This window comes from Narcine bancroftii, chromosome 5, assembly GCF_036971445.1.
Source record: "Narcine bancroftii isolate sNarBan1 chromosome 5, sNarBan1.hap1, whole genome shotgun sequence".
NCBI classification, from domain to species: Eukaryota; Metazoa; Chordata; class Chondrichthyes; order Torpediniformes; family Narcinidae; genus Narcine; species Narcine bancroftii.
This window is the reverse complement of record NC_091473.1, coordinates 240,072,903-240,097,646: the sequence shown is the minus strand read 5'-3', so window position 1 is coordinate 240,097,646 and position 24,744 is coordinate 240,072,903. Positions and strand designations below refer to the sequence as shown.

Below are 24,744 nucleotides of genomic sequence, written 5' to 3'. Positions count from 1 at the left end.
AACCTCACAAAGATAAGCGTATACAGAGCCGTTGTCATACCCACACTCCTGTTCGGCTCCGAATCATGGGTCCTCTACCGGCACCACCTACGGCTCCTAGAACGCTTCCACCAGCGTTGTCTCCGCTCCATCCTCAACATCCATTGGAGCGCTCACACCCCTAACGTCGAGGTACTCGAGATGGCAGAGGTCGACAGCATCGAGTCCACGCTGCTGAAGATCCAGCTGCGCTGGATGGGTCACGTCTCCAGAATGGAGGACCATCGCCTTCCCAAGATCGTATTATATGGCGAGCTCTCCACTGGCCACCGTGACAGAGGTGCACCAAAGAAAAGGTACAAGGACTGCCTAAAGAAATCTCTTGGTGCCTGCCACATTGACCACCGCCAGTGGGCTGATAACGCCTCAAACCGTGCATCTTGGCGCCTCACAGTTTGGCGGGCAGCAGCCTCCTTTGAAGAAGACCGCAGAGCCCACCTCACTGACAAAAGGCAAAGGAGGAAAAACCCAACACCCAACCCCAACCAACCAATTTTCCCTTGCAACCGCTGCAATCGTGTCTGCCTGTCCCGCATCGGACTGGTCAGCCACAAACGAGCCTGCAGCTGACGTGGACTTTTTACCCCCTCCATAAATCTTCGTCCGCGAAGCCAAGCCAAAGAAAGAAGATGGAGGTAAAATACAGTCCTCAATGAATTGGAGATTTTAGAGGGCGATGTCTCAATGAGACAATTTTCAAGGGAGTGTTATTTTTAAAAAGTTTTTTTTTAATTGATTACAAAAAAAGCAGACACAATAAAATCCAAAATAGCCCAAGGCAACCCACTCTTCAATAAGAATACCTGCTGAAATTAAATCTCAAAATGAAGATTGTGGAAGATATGGCCCCAGCACCCTGCTGAGATGGGCAAAGATGATAGAAAATTAATGATATCCATTTTTACATTGAATATTACTAAAAGTAGATTGAACTAGAAACAGTCTCTATGGTAACCTGAATAATAATCCGTGGAAGTATGAACTGATTGGAATGGTTGTCTGCATTTCCCTTGTTAATAAGGATGTGGAACAATTTAAAAATATTAATCACAATTATGTGAACAACAAATAAAAGACGATTTTAATTGCAGCAATTGAAAGCTTCTCTCTTTGTTTTATAACACATCTTTGTTCAGTAACCATTTTCCAACAACCAGGCCTTTAAGTAGTTTTTTTTTAATATGAAACCTCATGATTTGTGAAGACTGAAGACTGGTTTTGGCTTTGTCCTAAATTCTTTATCAGTCTCACTGCAAAAACAGTAGATTATTTTGCCTGGAACTATGCAATGTAGTGGGGTTGTTACATAACTTTTTTTTTTAAAAACTGAAAACAATTGGTTAGAACATGCTAACAGGTCGATACAGAATCATTGTGCAAGTTAGCCTTTTCCATTTGACCTAACATGCTGTCCCTGGACCCAAGGGTCCAGAATGACTTCATAACATGTGAAGACGGATACTAGATTCACATCATACCTGGCCCCTCTGCTGAATCCAGCAAGACATTATTCTCGCAAGAGTGAAGTGAATAATATTCATTAAAAAGATAAATAATTCCAATTTCCAAATAATTTACATGATTTTTATTATTTTTTTAAAATGTTTCTAAAAGTCTCTGACAGAGATATTTAGAATTTGAGGAAAGTTTTTCTCATAGCACACACTGCCATCAGGGCACTCCAGGTTTCTACTTCAGATGTCACTTGTAGCTCACTCCATCTCACAGAATGGCCACAGCATGAGGCTGACAAGAAGTTGGGAGCTTCACAGCTGCAAAGGATATGTGTGACAGCCGAGTACAAGTGTGTAGCACACACACAGGGGAAGTGACAATTCACAGTTGCTCTATCCACCAGAATGATTTATCATTTCAAAAATTCAATTATTTTTAAATGCAAACAGGAGTGAATAATGTAACAGGAATAGCGTTGTAATAGCACAACACTACTACAGAATCCGGTGCTGCCTGTAAGGAGTTTGTATGCTCCCCCCATGTCTGCATGAGTTTTCTCCATGAGCTCCAGTCCCTTCAAAAACATATGGGAGATGTCTGATAATTTGGGCGGTATGGGCTTGTGGGAGGGCCTGTTACCATGCTGTATCCTTAAATATATTCAAATTTAAATTTAAAAATGAATCTTGCTGGTCATCTGCAATTAAATTGATGGTCATGCAAAATATTTAATTGTTAAAGAATTAGAACATCACATTGAACGCCAAAATAAAAATGCAGAAATATTCAATATTCACTTGGTGACCTCTTCTTTTTCTCTGACAGTAAGTCTGACTGTAAGAAATGCTTAGGCAATTTTTGCTGGTGATGAAGTTAATATCCAAAGAATTACTGTATATGAGGGTTGAGTGAGGCAGGCGGAGGCCCCGATCCAGGCAGAAAGAAGGAGGCGCCGGCCCCGGTCTCGGTCGAGTGAGGCAGGCGGCAGCCCCGATCCGGGCAAGAGCGAAGGGGAAGCAGCGGCGCAGGCCTCGGTTGAGTGAGGCAGGCGGAGGCACCGGTCCGGACAGAAAGTAGGAGATGGCGGCCCCAGTCCAGGCACAGGGAAAGCAGCGGCGGCCTCGGCCCCGGTCTGGGCAGTATGGTCCGACCTAGGAGGGGAAGCAGTCCCCTCCAACCCAGGTAAAAAACTTGCATAGGAGAAGGCCACTCTGATATAAAACCCACGACCCAAGGACCTCGCTGCCACGTCCAAGCTTGCTTGGCCACGGCACACGAACCATGGGTGTAGAGGGTGGGGTCAGTACTGCGCGCACTGCACTCCACCTAAAAGCTCCTTTGCGCAGGCCCGAGGACAGGTCCATGTCCTCCCCCTCCACGTCCTCCCCCTCCACGTCCTCCCCCTCCACGTCCTCCCCCTCCACGTCCTCCCCCTCCACGTCCTCCCCCTCCACGTCCTCCCCCTCCACGTCCTCCCCCTCCACGTCCTCCCCCTCCACGTCCTCCCCCTCCACGTCCTCCCCCTCCACGTCCTCCCCCTCCACGTCCTCCCCCTCCACGTCCTCCCCCTCCACGTCCTCCCCCTCCACGTCCTCCCCCTCCACGTCCTCCCCCTCCACGTCCTCCCCCTCCACGTCCTCCCCCTCCACGTCCTCCCCCTCCACGTCCTCCCCCTCCACGTCCTCCCCCTCCACGTCCTCCCCCTCCACGTCCTCCCCCTCCACGTCCTCCCCCTCCACGTCCTCCCCCTCCACGTCCTCCCCCTCCACGTCCTCCCCCTCCACGTCCTCCCCCTCCACGTCCTCCCCCTCCACGTCCTCCCCCTCCACGTCCTCCCCCTCCACGTCCTCCCCCTCCACGTCCTCCCCCTCAAAAGATGCTCACAAACTCAAGCTAGCATGCTGGAACATCAGAACCATGCTAGACAAGGCCGACAGACCTGAACGTCGGTCTGCCCTCATCGCACATGAACTCCTCAGACTTGACATCGACATAGCTGCTCTCAGTGAAGTCCGCCTTGCAGATGTAGGCAGCCTCCAAGAACGCGGTGCGGGCTACACACTCTACTGGTCTGGCAAGCCTATGGATGAATGACGCCTATCTGGTGTAGGCTTCATGGTCAAGAACTCCATTGCCTCCAAACTCGAAAACCTCCCGACAGGCCACTGGGACCGGATCATGTCCATGTGACTCCCCCTTCAAAACAAGCGTCGCATCACCCTCGTCAGTGTCTATGCTCCAACCCTCCAGGCAGAACCAGCAGAAAAGGACAAGTTCTACACTGACGTACGCAACCTCATTCAACACACCCCTACAGCCGACAAGGTTGTCATCCTTGGCGACTTCAACGCTCGCGTCGGCAAAGACTCAGAAACCTGGCCAGGAATCCTGGGCAAGCATGGTATCGGCAAGTGCAACGACAATGGGCGCTTCCTGTTCTGCTCTGCGCAGAACAGCGGCTTGTCATTACAAACACCCTTTTTCAGCAGAGGGACAGCCTGAAGACCACCTGGATGCATCCCCGATCCAAACACTGGCACCTCCTGGACTACATCCTGGTGCGAGAAAGAGACAAACGAGATGTGCTCCACACCAGGGTCATGCCCAGCGCGGAATGCCACACTGACCACCAGCTGGTTCGCTGCAAGCTCAACCTTCACTTCAAGTCAAAGCCCAGGAACAGTAAAGCCCCCAGAAAGAGATTCAATGTTGGAAACCTGCAGTCAGACAAAGTGAGAGGAAACTTCCAGGCAAACCTCAAAGCAAAGCTCGAGGATGCAATCTGCCTCACGGACTCGTCCGCTGAAACCCTCTGGGATCAACTGAAGACTACCATATTGCAATCCACTGTAGAGGTACTGGGCTTCTCCTCCAGGAAAAACAAGGACTGGTTTGACGAAAACAGCCAGGAAATCCAGGAGCTGCTGGCAAAGAAGCGAGCTTCCCACCAGGCTCACCTTACAAAGCCATCCTGGCCAGAGAAGAAACAAGCCTTCCGTCACGCATACAGCCATCTTCAGCGCAAACTCTGGGAGATCCAAAATGAGTGGTGGACTAGCCTCGCCAAACAAACCCAGCTCAGCGCGGACATTGGCGACTTCAGGGATTTTTTACGAGGCTCTAAAGGCTGTGTACGGCCCCTCACCCCAAGTCCAAAGCCCGCTGCGCAGCTCAGACGGCAAAGTCCTCCTCAGCGACAAGATACAAAGAGGAGAGAAGAGGGAGAAAGAGTTACGAGAAAATTTGGTTTTGGAAAAAATATGGACTGATAAATTTGGATCATGGTAATAAATAAAAAATTAAGCCTACTTGGGCAGTCAATTTGCTGAGCAAGTGCTTTTTTTGCGTCTCTAATGTCACGACGAACGCCACACCTCCAGCAATGAAGGACGAAAGGTGGCCGTAACCTACAGATCTGCAGAGAGCTCAGATTAGCAGATTAGCCCACACTGGCCATTCTGAGTGTCCTGAGCTGAAAATTTCTAAAAATCCATCATTTCACAAACTATGCCCTTTCTGAGAAAGGGGAAAAGGTTGCTCCAGTTTCAATTGAAATGCCAGGTTATAAAGATATCAAAACCAACTGCTGCTAATCTAATTTTCTTTCAGGTGGAGAAACAATTAAGTCCTTTAGTCAAGTTTGAAACAACTGCAGACTCGGTTTCTTCTCAAACATCATCTTTATGGGGCATTTTCAAGTTGCTTCATTTCCTTGATGACCAGCAATAAAACTGGCTGTTCTACCACCAATGGGGTGGACAGCTTTGAAGCAAATCAATTGCATTTCCATTGCCATTCCAAGCTTTAGCCAGATGAAGTAGGGACAGATTTTATTCATTTCACAGCATGGATTTTTACTGTAAACAGCAGTTTTCCAACATCTGTCATGAGTTCTGTGCTGTGTATGATTTAGGTTCCTCATTGTCATTTGGATTTTCTCACTTGATGCATCACTGAGTTGCCAAAGAGCCTTTTTTGTGTGCGTGTTTGTGTGAAATTGAACTCTGCTTTTAATCTGTGCTCAGATTAAAATACATCTTTGTCATGGTAGATTTAAAGTTTAAATTGGTGCATTTAAACTTCTTCACAATTAAAATTCATTTACATTAAAAAGCTGAAGAATATTCTAGCATCTCATCTTCAGCTCATTCTGAGGAAGGTGATTGGTTTGAAACACTTCTCTCCCCAGCTTGATCTGCTGAGTACTTACGGTTTTGATTTAATTGAAATTTATAACATTTGCAGTACTTTTTAAAAAAAATTGTTAGTTATTATAAAATAATCAATGTAAAATCATTGAGGACCCCTTCCACCCTGCACACAGCATCTTTCAGCTTCTCATGACAGGAGGATCAGCTGAAAAACAGCTTCTTCCCATGGGTATGGAGAATGCTGAACGACCAAAGGAATTACTCACACTAACCATCTGATACTCTCATATTCATGAAACAATATTTATTTGTATAGAAGACTTGTCCTCCATAAGCATTGTTTTTCTGCATGTGCGTTCTGCTTTGCACCCAGGACCAGAGGACGCCGTTTCATTGGGTTATACTTGCACAATCCAATGACAAGATACTTGACTTGACAATGGGCCAGATTCTCTCTCTCCTCAGTTAGCACCAGCACATTGCAAATGGGGCAACCCATCCAATCATCTTTTAATAGTAAATGTTTTACCAAATGTTTTCAGTTCAGTCTGGTCTCATTTCAACCTTTCCCTCAATTCCATTTACAATGATGCATATAATATTTAAATGGACATGAACTACTGATTTTTTGGCCAGTTGTTTCATAGGGAAGAACTAGCATTTTTGTGGGGTTGGGTCAACTTGTTCCTGACTTTTCATTAGTGCAGGAACGAACTGTAGATGAAACTGTGATGCATCATCCAGGGACCTAGGTTTTACTCTAGGTATGGTGGTATGGGTAACAATGACCTCAATATGGTTGTTGTCATTCATTAGTCTTGATTAGCAGTGTGGGACAAAACATATGGTGTAGTTGTTTACATAATAGCTTCACAGCGCCAGCGAATGGGGCAGGAGTTCGAATCCCACGCTGTCTGTAAGGAGTTTGTACGTTCTCCCCACGTCTGTGTGGGTTTTCCCTGGAGGCTCCAGTTTTCTCCCATCATTCAAAACATACCGGGGGTGTGAGTTAATTGGGTAAATTGGGCAGCATGGACTCGTGGGTCGAAATGGTCTGTTACCGTGCTGCTTGTCTAAATTTAATTTACATTTAAAATTTAAAAACTTTATCGAGAGCACCATTAAACAGGAAAATCTGCAGACGCTGGGATTCTAGTGCAATTCACAAGAGTAGTGGAGAAACTCATCAGGTCATGCAGCGTCTATTGGAAGAAAAGGGTAACCAATGTTTCAGGCCTGTGCCCTTTGTCAAGGTATGAGTATACACAGGTAGTCCTCAACTTATGACGGGGTTGCATTCTGGCACTCCCATTATGTAAAAAAAATCAAGTCGAAAAAGGGCAGCAGGATCAGTGTGGGGACTGACATGGGGCTGTGTGGAGAGAGAGCGGGGCAGTCGGATCTGCATGGGAACCGACACAGGGGTTGTGCAGAGAGCATGGGGGAGTGGGATCATTGTTGGGACTGAAACAGTGCTGTCGGGAGACAATGAATATCACAGCCTAGCTAAAATTTGAAGTACAGTGCAGATTCGAACCGTCGTAACTTAGAAAAATCGTAAGTTGGGGACTATCTTTACAATAAGAATAAAAGCAGGAGTAGGCCATTTGGACTCTTGGGCCTGGCTATAAATTCTTATTTCCTGTCATAGTGCCACATCATTTCTTTGTTCTCCGGTCTAAACATTGGACACAGTCTTGAATATTCAAAATACTCTGATTTGGAAATTCCAAACCTTCTCAGTCTTTTCTGAGTTTTTGCCCTCTAGTTTGATACTTCCAAACTGGAGGAAACCTTCACACATCGACAAGCTGCTTCAGAAACTTGTGGTCAAGGAGATCACCTTTCATTCTATTAATTTCCTGAGAGCTCAATCCCATTTTATAATGGTACCTGAAGGATAGAGTCATAAAATATAATGTGCATCACAAAGAAAATCAGTGTCAAACACTAAAAAATGCCAATGACACAAGAAAATTCCTTCATAAAAAGCTTGAATTCTTTTGAATTATTTTTGAAAGACATATTGAAGAAACCTGTGGCAGCAATTTTCCTGCAGCTTTCTGAGATATAAATAGCAAAATAGCAATGAATGGAAATATTAAAATTCAGATCATATGTGGTAACTGTGGTTGAAAAAGTTCAGCATGGAGATGAAAATGTAGGATTTGTGTACAATCTTTGTGTGCCAATATAGGTTTCCCCTGCTATCCAAAAGTAGGGCGTTCCTATGAAACCTTTCTTAAGTCAAACTGGCATAAAGCGAAGAAGCAATTACCATTAATTTATATGGGAATTTTTTTTTTAGCATACCCCTTATGAGCTTTCTTAGGCTTCGCTGATACCTTAGGACCCATCTTGCTAACAGATGCACAAAATAAAACGAGAAAGAAAAAACCCACAGATGCTCACAGACACAGTTCAAAGCTACGGCAGCTTGAGGTTGAGAGGCTGAGTATATTTCCTGGGCGGCGCCACTCTCACGGCTCGGAGTGCGCGCTGCCTCAAAAGCACCTCACTGCAAAACAAACATTGAAATCGATTTTTGCTTTTCGTCTTTGTTCGTAAAAGCAAAACTCCTCTTTGAATTTCTTTTGGCTAGCAAAAGCGTACTGTACTAACATAGGTCTTTTGTAAAAGTGGCATAAAGCAAACTTTTGAAAAGTGGGGTGATACCTGTATGTCAATTGAAAGATGTTGACCTGTGACCTGGTAGCCTGTCAGACTTCATTTCTGTTTGCTTTATAAAGATTTTTAATCCACCAAGTGAAATTAATTTTCAACTACCATAACTGAAATATTACATTTTATTTCATAAAGATAAAATTCAGGTTTACAAACAACACTGTTTTCAATGTGATTACTCACTTTAAGGTGTTTTTTTTTGCATTTGTATCCTTAAACTTCCAAAACCAAATGCAAAGTCAAAATGTGCCATTGCAATTCAAATGTGGAATAAAACAGCCAAAGAGTTGGCCTATTAACTTTATTTCTCTCTCTGTGGAGGCTGCTGACATTTTCCAGTACAGGAGTGAGGTCAACCCATCTTGGAAAGGCAGAGCTCATAGAACTGAAGTGGGTTTTAATTGAATCAAGAACAATGGAATGTTTGGTTTATTTAAAAAAAGAACTATTCAAGTTCTCAAGAACTGCTGAAGGAGGCCATCTATTTAAACAAAATCAGTTTTTTTTTCCCCCATCAGACTTTCCAGAGACATTATCCACTATAACCACTAAAACAGAGATGAGGTCTGACATTTGTGGATGTGATAGTTCAGTGGTTAGAGCACTGGTCTTGTAAACAAGGGGGCACAAATTTGTTCCTCGCTAGGGCCTCATTTCTGTGAGGGGTACTGCACAAAGGGTAATTCTCTTTCTTCCTTACAGTAGAAAAGATTAAAGATTTTCATGTTTGTTACCTTCTAAATGTAGTATTACGTGACAATAAATTGAACCATTACCTTTTTACTTTATGTTGATTCCTGCCAATTGTAATATCTTAATTTACACCATGCATACATTTATCTAATCTTTTAAATTTGTTCATTCATTCCCTCTCCTAAAAACCCAAGTGCACATGGTTCAAGGGTAACAACCTGAGATGCAACGTGTTCAAGGCAAAGATGATCGTGGACTTCAGGAGGTCCAGGAGTGACAACTCTCCACTACACATCAACAACTCTGTAGTTGAGAGAGAGGAGAGCATCAAGTTCTTTGTAGTTCACTTAACTAGTGACCTATCGTATGCACTGAACATCTCCCCACTTGTCAGGAAGGTGCCATAGGGACTACACTTCCTGAGAAGAATGAAACAGGCAAGGCTACTGTCCACCATTATGTCAACCTTCTACAAGAGCACTATCAAGAGTGACCTGGCCAGCTGCATCAGAATGTCATATTGTTGCTGCAGGGAAATGGATTGGAGGACAATCCACAGGCCCATAAGAGTGGCAGAGAGGATCACAGGAGCCTCCCTACCCCCTTTGACGTGATCTACCGGGATCGTTGTCTGAAGAGGTTGCACAAAATCATTGAGGACCCCTTCCATCCACACACAACATTTTTCAGCTGCTCCCATTGAGGAAGAGATACAAAAGTATCAGAGCCAGCCACCAGGCTGAGGAACAGCTTCTTCTTGTGGACAGTGAGAATGCTGAACGACCAAAGGAACAGGCTCACGTTAACCATCAGAGACCCCTATGTGCACAAAACAATATTTTATTTATTTGTATTCATGTAATATTTGTCTTGCATACCTACTGGTGGTTTGTACTGTGTGTGTTTTATGTCTGGTTGTGTGTGTGCATGTTTTCCTATTAAATGCACTGCCTTAAGTACTGTATTCTCTTCTGACCAGGATGAACAATTGACAATTTAATACGAGCTGAAATTTAAACATCCCATTGCCTAGAGCAGCCATTCTCAATGGAGGCTTCCCCCACCCACCCCCCCCCCCCGCTCTAGCGGGCCACAGCACATTTGGTGGGGGGGAGGTCCTTGGACTGAAGTCATAATTTTTTTTAACATAGTCAGTAGGAGAGAAGTAGAGAAGAAACCAACTAAACTTGACTGCTTCACAGGGAAGGGGGCCCATAAATTCTGAGCAGAGTCCTAAGGGAGCCATGGTAAACAAAAAAAAAGTTGAGAATGGCTCCAGAGGACTGGAGAACACTGTTTTGTCAGGTTGTACTTGTGCAATCAGATGACAATAGACTTGACCTGGCTTTATCTTTCACATACAAACATCCCTCCAATGCTCCCACTCCCCTCAAAGGAAAAGCAATGATTGGATTCTCTTAGACTCTCAAGGAATAAATACATTTTTGTCATAGCACTGAACAAGAAATTCTCCAAAGATTTCCTTTTCTCTTTGGTACGTGTTATTAGCATAGGTACCTGTGCAGTGACCTATGTATTCAGAACACATGAAATGAGCAGAACTCTAAAATATAATGATCACAAAAATAATGCAGTTGGGATATTTAACAAGTTTCTGGTTCCATTGATTTATGCCCATTTTAAATGTGTGAATACACTACTAAGACAGTATATTTGGGTATAACTGCATTGGAAAAATTAGTGCAGTATTTTTAGATACATCTTCTGGGTCAAGCCCAAGGAAGAATCAGACTCCTGTATCTTGTGGGATTTATTAAGCATCTCTATTTTGGCATACATTTTCAAAATGTTGCATGTTCTTCAACAAACATTGTTTTCACCAAGTAACACAAGGCTTTCGTGCATGCAGACGGATTAGATTTGGGTCTTAAGATTGACTGGCCAAAGAGGCAGCAAATAAAGGTAATGGCACGTGGAAATAGTGTGAAATGGGATCAATTGGGGTGTGAAAAGTAGATACTTTAGTGCTCTAAATCAGCCATTCTCAACTTTTTTTTTTTGTTTACCATGGCTCCCTTAGGACTCTGCTCAGAATTTATGGGCCCCCTTCCCTGTGAAGCAGTTAAGTAGTTGGTTTCTTCTCTACTGTGAAGTACTGTGAAGTAGTTGGTTTCTTCTCTACTTCTCTCCTACCGACTACGTTTTAAAACATTAGGACTTCAGTCCAAGCTGCTCTCCCCCCCCCCCACCCCCACCAAATGTGCTGTGGCCCGCTAGAGCGGGGGGGTGGGTGAGGGAAGAGTCATCCCTGTTGCCTCCATTGAGAATGGCTGCTCTAGGCAATGGGATGTTTAGATTTCAGCTCGTATTAAATTGTCAATTGTTCATCCTGAACAGAAGAGAATACAGCACTTAAGGCAGTGCATTTAATAGGATCAACTCATTATTGGTGGACATCAACTGTCAAGAGTTTTTGTTCTTTTAGTTTCTTGCAGTGTCCTCGTTGCTTCTGCTGCACCACCCATTCAGATTTATTAATTTCTTGCCAAATCCAAAACCCAGTTAATGTTCTGTCTCCTAAAAATTATGAATTAACACTCCAACCTGAATTTCATCTTTCATTAGATATTCCCTTTTTATGTATCCATTAAAAAAATATATATAAAGAGTGATGTCCACCCTCATTTACTTTTTCATCCACACTGCAGGTGCTTTTTTGAGCAGTTTGTGGATTGGGCAATCCATTAATTTTTCAAAAGTTTTGATCAGGAGTCTATAAATCTCCTCAGGATAATGAGAATTGCCACACTTAATTTGTTCCTCGAGCTTTTATAAGGAGTTTGACATTTCAATAGAAACAGCTTTCACGTTATTTTTGTCTCCTTCAAGAACTTGCCGGCCTGCTAATACTGTATCTGGAAATGCCTGATCTGAAAAGTCATAATGACACCAAACCGGTCAGGACTTGGACAAAAGATAATCTCAAAATTCATTATTCAACAATATTAAATTATTGGAAGATCCAAGATGCCCCAATGGTTGCAGCAGCCTTCGGAGTGAATTTGAATTGTATCATCTTGTGAATGGCTTGTGGCTATTATTCAATGAGTAGAGAAAAAAAAAATGCTTCTACTGGAACCATATTTTTCCAATGTTTAGCTGGAGGAACTCTGAAGCAACGTTGGCATAATAAAAAAACAGCCCTGAGGCAGAATGAAAACTAGGGTACATCTATTTTTAAACACACTGTGTACTTTAATAGAAAGGGCAAGCTCCGACTTACCTCCCTCCACTGTATTGTCTCAATCCCTTGCACATATAGAACACACACTGTGAAAGAAAAGAGGTATTTAATCTCAAAAGGCAAGAAAGCCCACATGAATAGAGATCCTACAAGACAGCATGCAGAAATTTAATTTGAATATCAGTGCAGAGATGTCACAAATTCACCTCTCATGTTCATCACAACAAATGTCATTCCCTGCTTAGAGCTGGTGAAGAATATACTGCATTCTTCAGGGAATAGTACAGAAAGGAGACAGCAGAGGCTTTAAATCTAAAGTTTTAGGAAGAGCCCAAAGGATTTGCTTCAATTCAATCTTTGCTAATCTGCATTTCTTGGTGACCAAAGGTATCTTTTTTGATAGTAAATGAAAGCCTAGCTTTTTGTAAATACAACTCACTTTAAGACCCACTGAAGCAGCGTTATTTGAAAGACACACTTGCATCGGGCAATCTTTAAAATCAATGTTCTGAAACCAGAATCCACCATACCTCAGAGCTCCCAAAATACTGTTATGTTCAATTGTTTAACATTTCATTAAGCTGGCTAGATCAAGCTCCACACCAGCTAATTACCATAATGGGCACCCAAACATTGGTAGATTCTGTCAACCATGACCTTTAGTTGAGAAGAAGTGAACCTGAGCAAATTTTATCCCTTCTTCCCTCTTTAGTTTAGCTGCTAATCGAAATTGTTAGCATGTTGAACTTGGGTTTAAATTCTCCTCCATTAGCTCATCAAAGGATACATTGTGCTACCATTATTTAATGCAGCAAACCAAAGGCTTGTGATCTTGAGCTGTATTATTTATATCATGTGATTAATGGTTTGAAATTTAAATGTTAGGGATCAGTGACGTTTCAGAAATGGATTGGATGGAAGTGGTTGGATTTGAGGATTAACTGAAGAACTGCAAAAGCAAGTATCCGTTTCTGAACACAAATCAAAGAAGATGTGATATTTATGGGAGGTCCGAATATATAAAACTGTGTGATCAGTCATGGTTTAGCTCGAAACAATCACTGATATAGTGGCAAGATTTTGCAGATGTCCTTGCATCCATTAATACTATAGAGCACAGTTATCACCCTGTAAATTACTTCAAATAACCCTCCATCCTATCCTATCAAATCATTCCCAAAGCAATAGCAAGAGCGTCGATGTCAGATGGTTTCGAGCAATCAAGGTATTGTAAGTTCACATTCACAAAGATATCAACTGTTTCTCTTGAGGAAACAGTTAATCTTAAAATGAGAATGAAACGAGTAAAAAAAAAGAAAATGAAACTATACAAAATGAATGAAGGGAACACCAAATGTAATTAAATATGCAATTCTGAATGTTCAGAATTTCAACACAAAGAATGAAGTCAATAGAAATGAAAATCAGAAATACAGTTGCTCCGATTTGCCTCTATTACACTATCAGCCAATTAATGTAAAGTATTAAGTATAATGTACACTCCTACACACAGCCATAGTGGGCAAACTAACTGAGGAATTCCAAAAACATTAAAGATTCTCATCTGGCAAATAGAAAGGAGAGTTTTTTTAAAAAGGGGGAGTAGTGATTTTGAAAACAATTTGAAATGTTACTACACTTCAATCATTAATAAACTTCTGCATAACTATCCCAAGACAACATAGAGTTAACAAACAGAATTTACAAAAAATACAAAATGGAATAACAGGATGGACGACCAAACCTTAAACGAGTTTATTGGCACAAACTTTGCACAATGTACATATGCTCCGAAATTCTTTCTTGGTATAGCCGAACAGGTACTTTGTGAAAAAAAAATCTACTATTGTATATATTAAAATAAAAAGAGATAATAAATACAAAATATAAGAAATAAATATTCCGTTATCATAGTGCAAGAAAAAATGCAGACAGTTGTTTTGGTGGGTTGGAGCAGTCCTTGATCAGTGTAACAAGGGGGTGTTCAAGAGTCGGAAGAGCTGTTGTGAGCCTAGAGGTGCTGGTCTTCAGCCATCAGTATTTTCTTCCTGAAGGCAGCAGCGAGATGAGGTTGTGACCAGGGTGATGGGGGCCTTTTAGGAAGTTGGCTGCCTTCTTGAGGCAGTACCTCACGTAGATGTCACATGGACGGGAGGTTGGAGCCAGTAGTCTTTAGTCGCAGAAGTAGCATCAAAGGCATGCCTCAAAGGAGACAAGGGAGTCCCAGAGCCTGAAGGATTCTCATCAATTGTATATTATAGAGACCAAGAAGGGGTGGCCAAGTGAGTTCTTAAAAGCAAGGAAGAAGTAGATCCAACCACAGCACTGCAAGGAATGGGATTAAAATAAGAGTGTACAGAAGACTTGGTTACAAGTTACAGACAGCCAGATTCTGGATAAGCTAATGTTTGACACATTCAAATATGGGAGACCTATCGAGCTAATCAAATCTAGAGGTAACCAAGACATGGAAAAGTATTACAACACATGGTTGCAAAGGTCTTGAGGTGACTAGGGGAATGGAATTGCTGACAGTATTTCAAATCATACCACACAACTCCCAAAATTTAATTGGCAGAGCAGGGTGAATGGCCTATCCTTTGTTACTGACACAACATACTGACACAACATACTGACACAAATCCTCACGCCAAGAAAGAAATAAGGATAAGCCAGCAATATCTTCAGTACTGATCATTCCAATAATTTTAATGATACTGTTATCCAGTGGAACCTTACAGAAATATGAAAGAAATATTGATGAAACAAGAATTGAAAATGCTTTAACTACAGAGCACCTGTATATGGACCAATACCATTTTTTTTCTGACAGCTCATGGATCCTACCATCAGATTCAAGTGAATCCGAAACCCAACCAAAGAGCCAGTATTATAACATTTTGCCTATTTTTCAGTTGATTTTGCAAGAAAAATGAACAAACGAATTAAGATTAAAAAAAAAACAAGAGAAATGTTGACCTAACTTCTATTTTTTGACACCGATCGAGGGTTTTTTTTGTGGATTTCTGTCTTAGTTGCTCACTATCATTTGTAATTTTGCAGGACCCCAGTTGTGTTTTCCTTTGAAATTACTTTGCTTTAATTGTTCTTCAGCATTTTTACAAGATTTAACTCCATGTTGAAACAAATAAAACTCCAAAAGCTGACGCACTAAAACAAAGAGAAAATCCCAGCAGCGTTGCAAGTGAGACAGTGGCTTCAGACCGTGCTCAATTGAAACGCTAACTCTTTGTCTGGATATGGTTCACGACATCCTCAGTATTTCTGCTTTTGTTTTAAACCTCATTTGTTTGGGGCAGTACAATCAACTTCTTTTCAATTTGCATCTCAATCAACTTCTGAACTTCGGAAACAATAAAACCCGTAATGAGGGTACAGGTATACCCCGCTTTATGAATACTCGCCTTACGCAAATTCGCTTTAATGAAAAAACCTGCGCTCGCTTTTACAAAAAGATTTTCGCATTTATCAAAAAGTGGCCAGTGTAGCTGTCAGATCGACCAGCGGGGCTGTCAGATCGACCAGCGGGGCTGCCAGTGCACGGCCAGTGGGGCTGTCACAGAGCAGGGCTGTCAGCTGGTTATTTTTTGGGTCTGGGAACAACCAAAAATTTTTCCCATAGAAATTAACGGTAATCGCTTCTTCGTTTTACGCTATTTTGGCTTATGAAAGGTTCCATATGAACGCTCTAGTTACATAAAGCGGGGTATAGCCGTAGATAGAGCGTACTGTATATAGAACTGGACATCATGAGTCACATTACAGAGAGGAGGTTGGAAGGCTGAGAACCACAACCCAAGTCTCGATATGGACAAGACAAAGGAGATGATTGCAGACTTAGGGAGAATGAAGGTCGACTACTCTTCACTGCACTTCAATAGTTCCATTGTGGAGAGAGAGTAGCAAACGCAAAGTTCCATGAAGAGCAGAAATGACCTAAGCTTGACTCTCAACACCTTGTCATTAGTCAGGAGGGCTCAGCAGTGCCTGTACTTCCTATGGAGATTGAGGATGGCAAGGCTACTGGTCTCCATCTTGACAACCTTTTACTGGAGCGCAATTGAGTGTGTGCTGTCCGGCTTAAGCATTGTATAGTAGCTGCAAGGCATCAAACAAGATGTCTATACAAAGGAGTATTAAAACAACTTAGAGGATCATTACAATCCTCCTTTCCCCTTCAGATGGCATTTACTGGGTTCAATTTTAGAAGACCCTTTACATCCAGCACACAGTATCTTCAACCCACTATCATCAAGAAACAAGTTACAGGAGCAGCAAAATCAGGACCGTCAGGCAGGAGACAAGGTTCTTCCCGCAGGCTGTGAGACTGTAATCGTGCAAGTCATCTGAAATATTTTATATTTGCCTACTGTGTATTATGTGCTTTTATCCCTGTAGTAGTGTGGTGTGAAGAGCTGCTATTTCATTGGGTTGCACATGTACAATCAGATGATAATAAACTTGAATGATGATAAACCAAGAAGGGCTACAACCTCATACTGAAGGAATCAATCTCAATTTGATGAGGTCAATAAGCTTTTTTTAAAAATTGTTTACTGTCAAGGGAAAACTGCATGATTGCAACCAAATAGAAGACAAGCAATTTCTTGCCAGTATAAACAAGTTTATGGTCAGAAATCTCAGGTCACATGCTGTCAGTACGGTTTCGAAACTGCTGAAATGCTTAGTCCTGCTCTACTCTCTCTACACCCATGATTGTGTGGCTCTGCACAATTCAAAAGCCATCGACAAATTTGCAGATGACACCACTGTTGCCACCAGAACCACAGACAGCAACGAGGAAGTGTACAGGAGTGAGATAGATCATCTAGTCGAGTGGTATCACAATAACAACCTTGCACTCAATGTTAGCAGAACTAAGGAACCGATTATGGACTTCAGGAAGGGGCATCTAGGAGAGCACAAACCAGTCCTCATCGAGGGGCCAGCAGTGGAGGAGGCGAGAAACCTCAAATTCCTGGGTGTCATTTCTGAAGACCTGTTCTGGAGCCATCGTGTCGATGATATCATGAAGAAGGCATGCCCGTGGCCATGTTTCGTGAAGAGTTTGAGGAGATTTGGTATGGCACCAAATGACCCTTCCAAATGTCTGCGGGTGTATCATGGAGAACATTCTGACTGGTTGCATCACTGTCAGGTATGGAGGTACCAATGCACAGGACAGGAACAGGTGACAGAGTGTTGGAAACACAGCCAGCGCCATCATTGGTATTAATTTTCAGTTCATTAAGGTCATCTTTAAGAAATGGTGCCTCAAGTAAGCAGTCTCTGTCATCAAGTACCCTCACCACTCAGGCCATGCCCTTTTCTCACTGGTGGTACAGGAACCTGAAGATGAACACACTGCAAAATAGCTTCTTCCCCTCCAAACAGACCATGAGCCTATGGACATTATCTGATTTTATCTCTTTTAAATCTTGTATTAACAGAATTGTGATTTATAGTAAATTGGCCACTTGCCCTGCACACTCCTTCTTTCTTTGGCTTGGCTTCGCGGACAAAGATTTATGGAGGGGGTAAAAGTCCACGTCAGCTGCAGGCTCGTTTGTGGCTGACAAGTCCGATGCGGGACAGGCAGACACGGTTGCAGCGGTTGCAAGGGAAAATTGGTGGGTTGGGGTTGGGTGTTGGGTTTTTCCTCCTTTGTCTTTTGTCAGTGAGGTGGGCTCTGCGGTCTTCTTCAAAGGAGGTTGCTGCCCGCCAAACTGTGAGGCGCCAAGATGCATGGTTTGAGGCGAGATCAGCCCACTGGCGGTGGTCCATGTGGCAGGCACCAAGAGATTTCTTTAGGCAGTCCTTGTACCTCTTCTTTGGTGTACCTGTCACGGTGGCCAGTGGAGAGCTCGCCATATAACACGATCTTGGGAAGGCGATGGTCCTCCATTCTGGAGACGTGACCCATCCAGCGCAGCTGGATCTTCAGCAGCGTGGACTCGATGCTGTCGACCTCTGCCATCTCGAGTACTTCGACGTTAGGGATGAAAGCGCTCCAATGGATGTTGAGGATGGAGCGGAGACAACGCTGGTGGAAGCGTTCTAGGAGCCGTAGGTGATGCCGGTAGAGGACCCATGATTCGGAGCCGAACAGGAGTGTGGGTATGACAACGGCTCTGTATACGCTTATCTTTGTGAGGTTTTTCAGTTGGTTGTTTTTCCAGACTCTTTTGTGTAGTCTTCCAAAGGCACTATTTGCCTTGGCGAGTCTGTTGTCTATCTCTTTGTCGATCCTTGCATCTGATGAAATGGTGCAGCCGAGATAGGTAAACTGGTTGACCGTTTTGAGTTTTGTGTGCCCGATGGAGATGTGGGGGGGCTGGTAGTCATGGTGGGGAGCTGGCTGATGGAGGACCTCAGTTTTCTTCAGGCTGACATCCAGGTCAAACATTTTGGCAGTTTCCGCAAAGCAGGACGTCAAGCGCTGAAGAGCTGGCTCTGAATGGGCCACTTGCCCTGCACACTACTGCTACTGAAAAACAACAAATTTCCAGATATGCGTTCATGTCGATGAACTGGATTCTAATTCCTCCTACCATCGATACCGCCGCTCACAGAGACGATGCCTGACGGCTCCAGCGCCCCTCTAAATCGTGACCTCTAGTGCTGAGTGAAATTTGTATTACTTGCACGAGTTCCCTCCAATGCTTTGCCTTTCTTTCATATCCCCGAAATAGAATTCCACAGAATGGAAACAAGCTCTCAGCCCAACCTGCCATGCTAATGAAACTAGTCCCATTTTCTTGCATTTGCCCAAATCCCTCTAAACGCTTCCAATCTATGCAGCAGTATTTTAAACATTACAATTATCCCTGCCTCTACGGCTGCCTTTAGTAGTTTCTTCCACATACCTACCACCCCTCTGGTCCATTTGAAATCTTTCTCCTCGCACCTTAACCCTTTGAATTCTGGCTATTTTTAATCTTTCATAATATATACTGTATTTGACAGTCATATAGAACCCACTGGTATAGAACAATCCCCCATTTTAGCAAGAAATTTTAGGAAAAATGTGTTTTAGTGTATTTACAGGTAAGACGTGGACAGAACAGGGAACAAGGGAAAAAAAAATCATTTAAAAAATAATACTGCTGTAACTATCAAACAAAAACACAGTAACACATCAATGTTCTGTAACAAAGACTTTAATCATCGACACTACCTGAACATTCATCGCCATTGTCACTGTCAAAGCCCAAAATCTCAGCATGAGTCCTGCTGGTATCAATGTCTTCAAATAATACATTGTCCTCAGTGCCATCAAGGGCATTCCATACTTCTTAAAAGCCTTAACAATAATTCCAGCTCTTACAGGTCCCAAGAAGTCTTTACACACCTGTGTAATGCTGGGATATTTCAATCTTCCTGCTCATGTTAGTGCATGGTCCTTTCCTCCCATCCATTTGTCCCAGTGTTCCTTTATGCTATTTTTAAAAGGCTTGTTTATATACACATCTAAAGGCTGCAAATGGCTCGTTAGACCACCAGGAATGACAGCCATCTGGATTTTCAGTTTGCGTACTTTTCTTTAAATGTCTTCAGTTCTGTGTGCCCTAAACTGATCCCAGACGAGAAGTGTAGGTTTTCTTTTTAATTTAAAAAAAGAGTCCACTGGGACTCCTTTGCCATATTTTCTGCAATCATAATTTGATTCCAGCTTTGTCCATCCAGCTTTTTGGATGAGCGTGAACAAATACACAGTGTGGTATTTCTTCTTTGGGGTGAGTCTTTCTATTAAATATTATATATGGAGGCAGTTTGTGCCATCAGCGCAACAGGCTAGAATTACTGTATAGTGTGTCTTTTCATGATCAGTGGTTTTAACCTTTCACACTCACTGTTTTGTTGGATAGTACATCGAATGTTACTGGAACTTCATCCATATTCCCCATTTGGTTCAGTTCAAACCAAGTTCTTTGTTGTGCATTTATTACAAACAGGAAATTCTAATATTTTGTCTTCATAAACCACTAGTATTTTCTGTGCAATGGATTTTTTTTTCAAAAAACGCATGGATAAACTGTGCCGTTTCATGAAATGGTGACACCAACCTGTTGTTCCAGTAAAATCCTTATGCTTTTGTTCTTCTCCTAATCTGCTGGCCTCATGCATTATCATCTTGGTAGAAACAGGTTTCCCGATTCACTTTCCTTGATCACCCAGTTTTGTTTAGTTTTTAAAACTCCTCCTCAAGTTGTGGCCATAATGGGGCTAGTCAGCTAAGGTAGACATATTAAGTTTGATTATGTAGTTAATTATTCCACTCTCCAGGATATTATTGGACCATAACCATTTATAATAAGATGACATAGCACAGACACTTCTGATCAATAAAAAAATAGCCAACAGTTTAACATATGGGGCGGCACAATTGGCAGTTAGCGCAACGCTGTTACAGCTCCAGCGAACGGGACTGGGGTACGAATCTCGCGCTGTCCTTCTCCCCGTGTCTGTCTGGATTTTCCCTGGGGACTCCAGTTTCCTCCCAACAATCAAAAACACATGGGGGGGGGGCGTACAGGTGAATTGGGCAGCATGGGTTTATGGGCCGAATGGGCCTGTTATCGTGCTGTATGTCTAAATTTAAATATATGGCTAATGCAATAAGGGGTGTGTACCCCTTTAAAAAAAAAAGCCTGTGAGAAAGTGATGAATCAAATGCTCCAATATAGAAAGAACTAAGCAGAATGAGCTAACTTATGGCGCAGACCCTCAACAAATAAATGATAGCTGCTCTTCTGCAAATGCTTTTTTTTTTAAAGTTTAAACACAACCTCAGCATCTGCAGTTTCTGGTTTAACTCCAGATTTAATTTACTAGTTTGTATCCAGTACCTGGATGAGTTTGTGAGGTGGATACTGAAGCAAGGCATCATAAGTGCTGATAGAAGCAACTATGAAATGTAGATACGATGCCCACATCGGAATACCCAAAGGCAGGGAGGGTCCCTCTCATGAGTTAATTCAAGGGAAGCACGCCAAAGGCCAGCAAGCTGTGTAATTCAATCAAGATGGTGCATTATGAAATGAAGCAAGATGCTTGAACCATTGCAATTTCCAGGCCAGTAACCTGATGTCAGAATAGAACTGATAGAAGAAAGAACTTGAATTGAGCTGGTAATGTTTATCAAAGATAAACCAGAATAGATGAAAGTTGTTATTACAGCTCATTACTCACACAAGGGATAAAAAGCATCATACCATACATAAAGCTCTCAGCCACGACTCTGGAAAACCATTAATTGAATTCAACACACTTTGTAAAGCATCTGTATGTGAAAGAGATGATCATAAGTTTTTCTTCTAAACATCCTATCAGAAGCAAGAAGAATCTTTTAATATGTCCTGAACATAGGCAACTACTTTTATTTTTGCAGATTTTAAGAATTCAGTCATTAGAGACTGGATTCAGTGTGCAATGTGAGAGTCTACCCTAAGGGAAAGGATCCCATATATGACAGAAGAAACATCAGGAAGGTACATGTGGGCATAGTGAGATGTGGAGTTTGGTTAGAAAACCTTGGATGGATGTCAGAAGAAAATGCATGCACTAAATTGGTTGGCAAAATGCAGGATGGCATTTTGGATATTGCAAGTATTATCGTTAGCAACACGAGTGACTGAAAGAAAAAATCACATGTTCATGATGTGGACTGAAGAATCATTCTACAAGCAATTCTGGATGAAGAAGATACCCAAAGTCCAGAGAATGAATGAGATGAACATAGGATAGACACAGGTGGGATCAGATTCTAATGACAATTTGAACATGATACATCTGGTCCCAAATGAAGCCTTTTCTCTGCAGACCCATTTGACTAGACTCCCATGCAAACACAACCAGTAACTGCATTTCAACTAGCGAGCAACCTGTATCATCCTTTGGAAATAAGCTCATGCCATTACAGTTATAACCAAGAAGTCATGTGCTGTTTATAGACACTGAAGCCAGCTTGGAGATGCTCTTTGAAGATTGTGAATCTGAAGAATTAAGAGAGATTAGTCATGAAATTTATTAATGTAGACCAGCAAGATTGCACAGTTGATCATGTCCGTATAGTTGGGGACCCTTTGAGCATAATATGAAAAGAACCCAAGGTATCACTTCAGTGCTTTAGGGTTCCAGCAACGGACGCATGTCGTCAGGGTTAGGAGATGTGTCCAGCTGGCAACAACCAATCATGGAATAACAGTGCTTTACCACAACTTGGATGGTTATGACCCATTCTTTGTTAACTCAGTGAGTGAATTAAATAATGATATTGAGCCAAGCAACAGCAATAGCAACAACAGTTTAGAAAGAACTTCTACATCCAAGCATCCCCACTGCCTGTTTATGTTGAATCCAGTTTGGAAGTTTTCAGCATTAATCAAGGATCTATGAAAATGTTAAAAATCTCAAAAATTGGTTCGTTCAATTGATAAACTGAAATGCAGTCTGATATGCCCAACTTGGCAGAGTGAATCGGAAATTGTTCAATCACTGCAATAAAGACACCCACAAATTGTGCTTTGAAATTGATGGGAAACAAATCAAAGATTGCACAATTGAGAGTGTCCAGTCTGGCTGCATCATTGTGTGGTATGGTAGCTGCAAAGTCAATACAGAGGATTGTCAAAACAGCCAAGAAAATCACTGGGACTCTCTTTTCTCTATTGACAAAATCTTAAATAAAGCTCGAAGACCCTTTCCATCTAGCACACAGTACCTTTGACCCACTACCATTAAGGAAGTAGTACAAGAGCAGCAAAAATCAGGATTTCTGGGCTGATTTGCTTCTTCCTACAGGCGGCAGGATTGAAGAACGGTATCCTATTACCATGAAGGTCATCCCAAATATTCACATACATATATTTTGATTATTTATGTGATCTTTACATGTAGTCACATGATAATAAAAATGAACTGGAAAATTCTTGACAAAAATGGATTGAATGAAGTTGAACAGCAATCCAATGAATGTTGAGGTGGGTTGACAAAAGGCTAGAAAGATAGATTTGAAAAGATTTGTAAGCTCGTAACACACCGCAAATTTTGAAGGAGGGTATTAAGAATATAGCTCATTAAAAGCTCCTCCACTGTTGAGGATGTATGCAAGGTATGCTCAGGTCTCAAAAGGATGCTGAACATTTTCACCTTTCACATTTTTTCCTTGAAAGATTGATTTCTTTATGCTTTACTTTTCACATGGATTAATCTCCTCCCTTGTTAGAAAGGTGCAACAGTGGCTGGTCTTACTAAGAAGACTGAAATGGGCAAGACTTCTGGCCACCATCACATCAACCTTCTGCACAAGCTCGAGAGCATCCTGGCCGGCTGCATCACAGTGTGGTACGGTTGCTGCAGAGAAATGGATCCAAGGTCAATTCACAGGACCCAAAGAGTGGCAGAGAGGATCACTGGGGTCTCCCTCACCTCCCATCTATGTGATCGACTGGAATCATTGTTTGGAGGACATGGAAAAGCAATGCAGACCCCTTCCACCCTGCTCCCATTTGGAAAGAAATACAGGAGTATCAGAGCTACCACCACTAGGCTGAGAAACTTCCCACGGGCAGTGAGAATGCTGAGCAACCAAAGGAATTGCTCATAATAACAATCCAAAACTCTAATATTCATTAAACAATATTTATTTGTATATATGAATACTAGTCCGCATTATGCAGCGTCTGTCTGTATGTGTGTTATGCCTAGTTGCATGACTGCCGTGTTTTGCACTGAGGACTGGAGAGCGCTGCTTCATCGGGTTTGTATTTGTGCATTAGATGACAATAAATTTGACTTGATTCAATTATATTATTACTAATATAGTACTTGAAGAAAGTATTCTTGAAAATAGATCAAATACATCTGTGCATGAAAATTGCAAGCTTTCTAAAAATAAACAAACTACATTTACAAATTAAAACACTAGGAAGAGTTGACGCCAAGAAATTGGACCTTATGATAGGATTTCATTCATGTTAAAATAGAAATTCTTACACATTAGAGAATTTCCTGATTTTTAAAATTGTCAAAGCAAGAAAAAAAATGGTTAACTATATTTAAGGCAGAGATTGGTAAATTCTTGATTAGCCTGGGTAATGGGGAGAAAGACTAAGAATGAAAATGGATCAGCTCATGACTGAATGGTTGAGCAGACACAATGGGCTGAATAGCCTCTTTTTTCTCCTAAGTCTTGTGGTCCAAATATTCCTTTAGCTGAAATTATTCTTTATATTATTAAATGAGGTGAGTCAAGGTGAAGAATGCACTTATTGGAATCTTCCATCCAAGCTTTTTCTCTATTAGAGTAAGCAGATATAAATGACTCCAAAAAAAACTTCAGTTTTTAATTTCAAGGGTTTCAGAAGCTTATATTCAAAATTACTTCAGCAAGTATCAATGCCAATGTGTGAATTAGAAATTAGCAAGGGTGGAGAAATCGAAATACCGATCATCCCTTGCCTTTTTTTTTAATATTTCCTCCTCAGCTTCAAT

The 24,744-nt window shown here is 42.0% G+C and overlaps 1 protein-coding gene across 5 annotated transcripts in view; it reads right to left on the bottom strand.

Annotated features, from left to right (window-relative positions):
• LOC138765084 (copine-8-like) overlaps positions 1-24,744 on the bottom strand; it is a 437,705-nt gene that overhangs the window by 357,221 nt on the left and 55,740 nt on the right. For all 5 annotated transcript variants that reach the window (XM_069941777.1, XM_069941779.1, XM_069941780.1 and 2 more), the window contains exon 3: positions 12,268-12,314. In XM_069941777.1, coding sequence (XP_069797878.1) covers positions 12,268-12,314 — 47 coding nt within the window. The remainder of the gene's footprint in view (positions 1-12,267; positions 12,315-24,744) is intronic.